We start from the raw sequence: 6,798 nt of genomic DNA, 5'->3' as shown, positions 1-6,798 counted from the left end.
GAAGTGTTTGACGTGAATAGTGATAATGCAAATCCTCCTGATAGCGAGCATCCGTTTGTGAACTTGAACGAAACAAGTTCAGCATCGATGAATAATCGTTCCCCTGTGTCGTCACTTGAACCGCCAAAATTGTCACCTCGGTCACCTCTCAACTATGATAATATATTACCAGAGGAAATTCGAAACAGCCCGCCAATCTTACCGAGGGTATGTTTGACTACCTCGCCGAATGAAGATTTAGCCGATGAAGAGCTACAAATCACGGAGAGGAATGTTTGGTCTGTGAACGAAGAATCAACGAACCTCGCGTATCCTGCAGATTCTCCTCGAAACAATTACGTGGATAATGTTTCTTCGGACTCTGAGAGACTATCGCGAACTACATCTGTAGGGCAACAGAATATCAGCTTCGACACAGAAAATTCCAATCTCAGTATTAACAAAGGATCTTTGAATCATTCTAAAAAGATCGTTCAATTTCCTGAAACTAACCACGCAATTCAAGAGAAGAAAAATGAAAAAGACAGTTTGCCGGAAGAGTTTCCTGAAAATTGCCTTATGATTCAAGAATCGAACAAATTTAATTGCCATGGGTTTTCTAATCCTGGACCGGTAATAAGTTCTGTGACCAGTGGCTTAGAAGTGCCAGCAGTCCTTGAAGAGGACGAAATGTTTAAGATAACATCGGACAAACAACTCGATTCGTCAAGAGAGCATATATTACATCCAAATTCTTATGAATCCAATCAGCATGATGTTTCAGCCTCGAAAGTCGATAAAGACAGTCAGAATACGCAAAAGGTTTGTAAAGAAATCGTGAATTTAAAAAGAATTGTTCATTATTAGAAAGAAGAGATTTGTGCTCGAGGTATACGACTCTTTACTGTCTAGTATTTTTCATTAGAAAATAATGAATATTTTTTATAGAGTAAAACATCATAGTTGCACATAGAGTATAGATTATAACAACTGCAATATTTTTATTGTGATTTAGTTTGTACAAAGTCAAATTATAAAGAAACTTCTCTCTGCCTGTCTTCAAGGAAGTTATCTGTCATTAAATATCTTGAAATAAAGTAACTTTAAATATTTTTCGAACGATTACCAGTTTTAAAAGTAATATCATTGAAAAATTAAAATGACTATACGTAGGGACTGAGATTTTAAATGAGATTATAACCAAAATATGATAAGTTTAAATATATTTATAATATTACTTTTGTAATACATTATTAAATTCATTTTAGGTTACATCAAGCTCGGGTCAATCAACTCAGTTTGACACCATAGGAACAACGTTGAGTCAGGAAAATCTTACGTAAGTTAAACTGCAAATTAATATTATACATTTCATTATTTACATTTCTATGGTTGACTCTATGTACGAATAACAGACTGCAACAAGATTATAAAAAAGAAGAAATGACAAATGATGCTGTACAGAGGAGTGGTAGCAGTCATTCTATAACTGAACAATTTCCTACCCTTGGTAACTGGTTGGCTCGAATGTCAAAGAAACAAGCTGTAAAAACTAAATCCAAAATACAAACCGTGGGAAATCTCCCCTGTGCATCAACCGATAACTCCGTTCGTGTAAGAATAACCCATTTACCGGTATTAGTTTCAGTAAAAATTCACTTTTTTCTTTTGTTCTTTTCTTTCTTATTTTTACCACATGCAGTGTATAATTTTGCGGCGTACCGTAATAGATACCTGGGCCAGAAATACCAAAGATGGTTGGACCCAATATCACCAACAATATAATGAATACAACACCTCAATGCAATACAGAAATATGGCAATACCATCATCATCAACAACAACGACAACAGCTACTACAACATGTTGCAGCATCCGTAACACTTTCTCAACCAGGTGCAACTGCTCCACCTCTACGTTCTGGCATTTGTACATCTATGCCTATATCTCAGTTTTATCCAAACAATTACGCTGTAAGTGACATTTAATAATCTTTTCCCTCCGGCAAGATTAAAAGTATTTTCAAATTATCTAATTGCCAGATGTTTATATCTACATATACGTACATAGTGTTCGGCAACAGGTATGAGAAATTTTAAGGAGTGATTTCAGGCGACAAGTAACATGGTAACCAATGCCAAAAAAAAACACTGTGAAATTCAGCTTCATCTTTTAGTTACAATTAGACATTAACCTAGAACTAGGCAACCCGCCCAGCATCGGCGTATGTAGGGCAGTTCACAATAGAGCGGGGTTTAGTGGTCATTCAGAGTTTAAAAGTATATAATTTATCGCCTTTTAAATGATACATAAGAATAAGATAAATTTATAGAAATAACAAAGGGTTTTCCAATAAGAGCGGTAGAACTTTGAATAGAAATAAAACGAAAAATACAAAAGATAGTCTGGTGCTCGTTGTTGTATTTCGGTGGCACTCGACGGCATAATACATGAACTACAATATCATTTAAATGACTACCGCGATTGTATTTTGTGGAGTGAATACGACAAACCGAATTTTCGATGACCCTGGCACATAAATCAGGCCGTATCTCGCCAATAAGACGAATAATGTTTACTTTGAAATCGTCAACGGTGTGTGGTTCATTGAAATAAACGAGAGACTTAACACGATCCCGACAAGAACAAGTCTAATGGCGTCAAGTCGCAAAATCCTGGTGGTCAGTTTACAGCTGCATTTCTCGAGATAACCCTATCGTTGAACTTCGATCTCAATAATGCGATAGTTTCAACAGAAGTGTAACATATGACAACTGTGTATCTATCCATGATGACTTGCCAAGCACTACTGAATACAAATGTCACATGACTCTAACAATTCTATAAGAAACACGACGGCTGTGATGCAAATTCAAAGTTCTATCGCACTTATTGGAAAATCCTTTATATGCGCACAAAAAAGAACCGTATAAGGCCCCAAGTTCTGCGTTTTCAATTGATACGGTAACTTGAGAGTTTTGTTTATAACCTTGCTATATTCCTTCCAGAAACAATAATTGTACGATGCTGCAATTGCATAATTTGTTCAATTACAGATCGACCCCTACAGCAGTGCTTTAAGTTATCATCCACCGATTTGTCCTTATGGTACTTATCCGTATCACTCTCGGTTACATTCAGCTTCTCTACCAGGGTATTTCCCTGTACAAGACAATCTACGATCTATGCAGCATATGGATAAACGTTTCTCTCCAGTACAAGATCCAATGGTTAGGTATTCCTCTCCATCAACAAACACACTTCAGCATCCAAGTAACTTAGAATTTGATAGCCTACAAGGGAGCTCTGTTATTAACAACGTTGATACAACAACTTGCTTATCCTCGCTTTTCTCATCACCGCCGTCTTTATCATCTTCGCATCAGACTCTGTCACGAGTTCCCTTAGTTGGGTATTCGACGAATAATCAATTTTCTCGGAACAGAATGATTCCGGATGTTGTTGCTGCAGCGGCAGCTGCTGCTGTTGCCGCGGCAGCCTCCCTTGACAGAAAACGAGATACGTTAACATATAACAGAGCCGACACGCATACCTTATCGTCCACTAATATAACAAATGTCATCGATGAAGAATCACCTCATGTACCGGGTTCTAATAAATCAGCTATTAATCGTGATGTAACTCATCAAACACAAGATAGTAATTTTAACGAGGAAGATCATGAACATGCCAAGTATCAGCATATGCAGAATTTTCTATTTGACCGGCTCGCGCTTGTTAAAACAGCGGAGAATTTCGCACAAACAAACTCGGTTATCGGTAATGATGCCCAGACAACAATGACGCCTACGGTTTCAACGACACAGTACCAGGTACCACTGATTCCTCCGTATGTGCAGTTGTCAAAGAATCTATTAAGAAACGAATCAAGAAACTGCGAGACACCGCATCTTGGTAAAGTTAATCGCAGTCCAAATAGTTCACATAACTTTACATGTTCGAATTGTGGTATTATCGGCCCAAAGTTCAAATGCTTGGGATGTGAAATGGCTTTTTATTGCAACGAACAGTGCCAAGAAAAGCATTGGTATATTCACGTACAAAGATGTCCGAAAAAAATGCCAAAATTAAAGAAAGTCGCTTAATTTTAACTCTACGTTAATAATCCTTCCGTTTTCTGTAATTCTCTTTCACTTTGGAAATGTTAAATAATCTTGAAACTTTACTTTACTTTGCTTGACAAGAACACAATAGCAACAGAGAATGAAATAATTGATTTATTGTAATATGAAATATAACTTGTGTAATCTTTTCATACAAAATTAAACGCAATTTTTGAAATGTAATATCGCATAAAAATACATTTACAGGAAACGAGAAGATAAAACCATACATTTTCCTTACAAATTTCTTTCTTTCTCATTTTACAATAGTAAAAATGATAAGTAATACAAATATGCATGATTAATGACAATAATATTATTACTAACTATTTGTACAATTGATTAATATTTAAAATATGAAAACGCTAACCCAAGTTTGTATGATATTTTTTGTCTTTCCTGTAAGTATGTAGTGTCTGGAATATGTACGTAAATTACGCATACCAAATTTTCTTTGTGATAAAATATTAAAGCTGAAAAATTTCTTGATACATCGATAGTTTGTTCTTTTACACATCGTCATTTTCTTACATTTAATTTTTTATGAATAATCGTGTTACAAACAATAAAGCAACCTTACAGATGAAAAATAATCTGGAATTTTTTGTTTCACACTAATAGAAAGTCATAGTTATTCACTCATAGAAATTGTATAACAACATACATCCAGACACAACATACATTTGAAACCTATAACTTCGATAATATTAACTTTTTTTGGCTAAAACTATAGATTAATCTATTTGATATTTTCTTTGAAAAAAAAAAAAATCATGAAAATAACTTATTTCTACCCTTGTTCTGATCGAATACATCCTTAAATCCTTTTTTTATCCTCTAAATTGTGTACATTAAATGTGTGTATTCATGTGTTTGCATAGATAGGATAGTTAATAATTTTTTAAAATACATACAAGAATTATATTATATTTTCGGAAGTTCAAGCGAACACAAATAACGGTATACGAACGTTAATCAACAATGTTGCATTTTGCTTCAGCTTTCTAACTGTAAGATTGTTTGTAATAATAAGTCGAATAATATATTAATCAAGAAGAATTTTACAATGATATTAATCTAGTTTTTATTCGCTTATTTAGTAGAAAGGCAGTAAACTAAAGCAACGGATATAAGTTTAAGACAAAAAACTGTAATTTAAATTATACGTACACAAATATTCCTTCATTCGTTTCTTCATTTCAGAATATTAAAGATGTATCATACATACATACAGTCATACTTACATATGTAACTTTCTCAGTTCTAAAGTTTTAAACGTCAAATGCATACAATGCTGCAGTTCCTTAAATAGAAATATTTTTTTCTCGGAGTCTATAAATAGCGTATATCATATTACTTATTGTTAGTTTAAGATGATTCTTCGTACAGGTCACTTCTACCGAATTTCTTAATCAGTTTTACGTGCAAAACTTAAAATCTGTATTTAATCCATATCTAGTGTTTTATTCATTACTTTAAGTTCATTTACACCGCAAAGAAATATACAGGTAAGGTAGGTAAGACTAAAAATTTTCTATCGAAAGAAAGAGAACGAGTTACGAAGACAGAAGAAAATGTTCACTGAAATAGCAAATATTATTAATAAGTTAGAAATAGTTTGTAAACAAGTGTGGTATAAATTTGTAAAAATTGAATTGTTGTATGATCGTCCAAAAAACAGTAAATCACAAAAAACAACACCGAAAGTAGATCGTCACATGCATCGCCTGAGTGAGAAAGATCGTATCCGTCCTGCAACTGATATGATAGCTAAAATAAATATTAATAATGAAGTAACAATTAGTCCTACAACTGTTGTGCGTCCTACAACTGATATTGTAGCTAAAATAAATATTAATAAAGAAGTACAACTTAGTCGTAAAACTGTTAGAAAGGGACTCGAGGATTTTCAGTTGAAAAGATGAATTCGAACAATGCGACTCGCATTTGCTCAAGTACATATGTACACAAGCATTAGACTAGTGAGATTTAACGGAAGATATTATTTTCTAATGAATCAAAATTTAATCGTCTTTCTTCTAGTACAGTGCGATATTTTAGACATCGAATTGGCGAAGACTTAAGACTACAGTGCACTGTAATGACTCTGAAACCTGGTGGTGGAAATACTGGTGGTGTGTAACGGATGGGGGCGCTTCTCTTCAGACGACTCTGGACCAATGTATCGTGGAATTATAGACTGGTTTATATATACAAATATTCAGCCACAAAAAACTAAAGAAACATAAATTAAACCTATATTAAAAGTACACTAAAATATAATAAATTGAATTTAACATGTTTACTTTGACTCCTGATTGATTTTACAACCTCGCTATATCGTAGTCCTTACAATACATGCCATGCATCGACGACTGGTGGCCTATCGAACACGTTCAAAAATTGCAGAAGTATTTTACATATCACATAAGACTATAATGTAATTTTAAGGGAATTTGTACAATAAAAATAGGAGAACTCTAAACAAGAGTTTTGAGATGACTCCTTAAATAAATCCAAAGTATTTAAATTAAAGAGACGGTGTATACAGATTTTTGTGTCGTCTATTTATCTGATCACACGCAATGTTAGCATTTACTACTAATAGGAAGATAATAACGATTATACGTGGAATTCTATATTCAATGAGTGTTTTTCCAAAACACCATCCTAAACAATAAGAGTTCATATCTCG

The 6,798-nt window shown here is 33.8% G+C and overlaps 1 protein-coding gene across 1 annotated transcript in view; it reads left to right on the top strand.

Annotated features, from left to right (window-relative positions):
* Positions 1-4,085, top strand: part of LOC108578142 — a 7,345-nt gene extending 3,260 nt beyond the window's left edge. Inside the window, exons 4-8 of the mRNA XM_017941408.1 lie at positions 1-801; positions 1,248-1,318; positions 1,395-1,593; positions 1,710-1,952; positions 3,036-4,085. The exon at positions 1-801 is cut by the window's left edge and continues 25 nt beyond it. Of these exons, the coding sequence (XP_017796897.1) occupies positions 1-801; positions 1,248-1,318; positions 1,395-1,593; positions 1,710-1,952; positions 3,036-4,085 (2,364 nt within the window). The remainder of the gene's footprint in view (positions 802-1,247; positions 1,319-1,394; positions 1,594-1,709; positions 1,953-3,035) is intronic.
* The last annotated feature ends 2,713 nt before the right edge of the window (positions 4,086-6,798 follow it).

This window comes from Habropoda laboriosa, unplaced genomic scaffold (assembly GCF_001263275.1).
Source record: "Habropoda laboriosa isolate 0110345459 unplaced genomic scaffold, ASM126327v1 scaffold1329, whole genome shotgun sequence".
Lineage (NCBI taxonomy): Eukaryota > Metazoa > Arthropoda > Insecta > Hymenoptera > Apidae > Habropoda > Habropoda laboriosa.
Note: the sequence above shows the minus strand (reverse complement) of the source record. Positions and strands in the feature narration are given on the sequence as shown.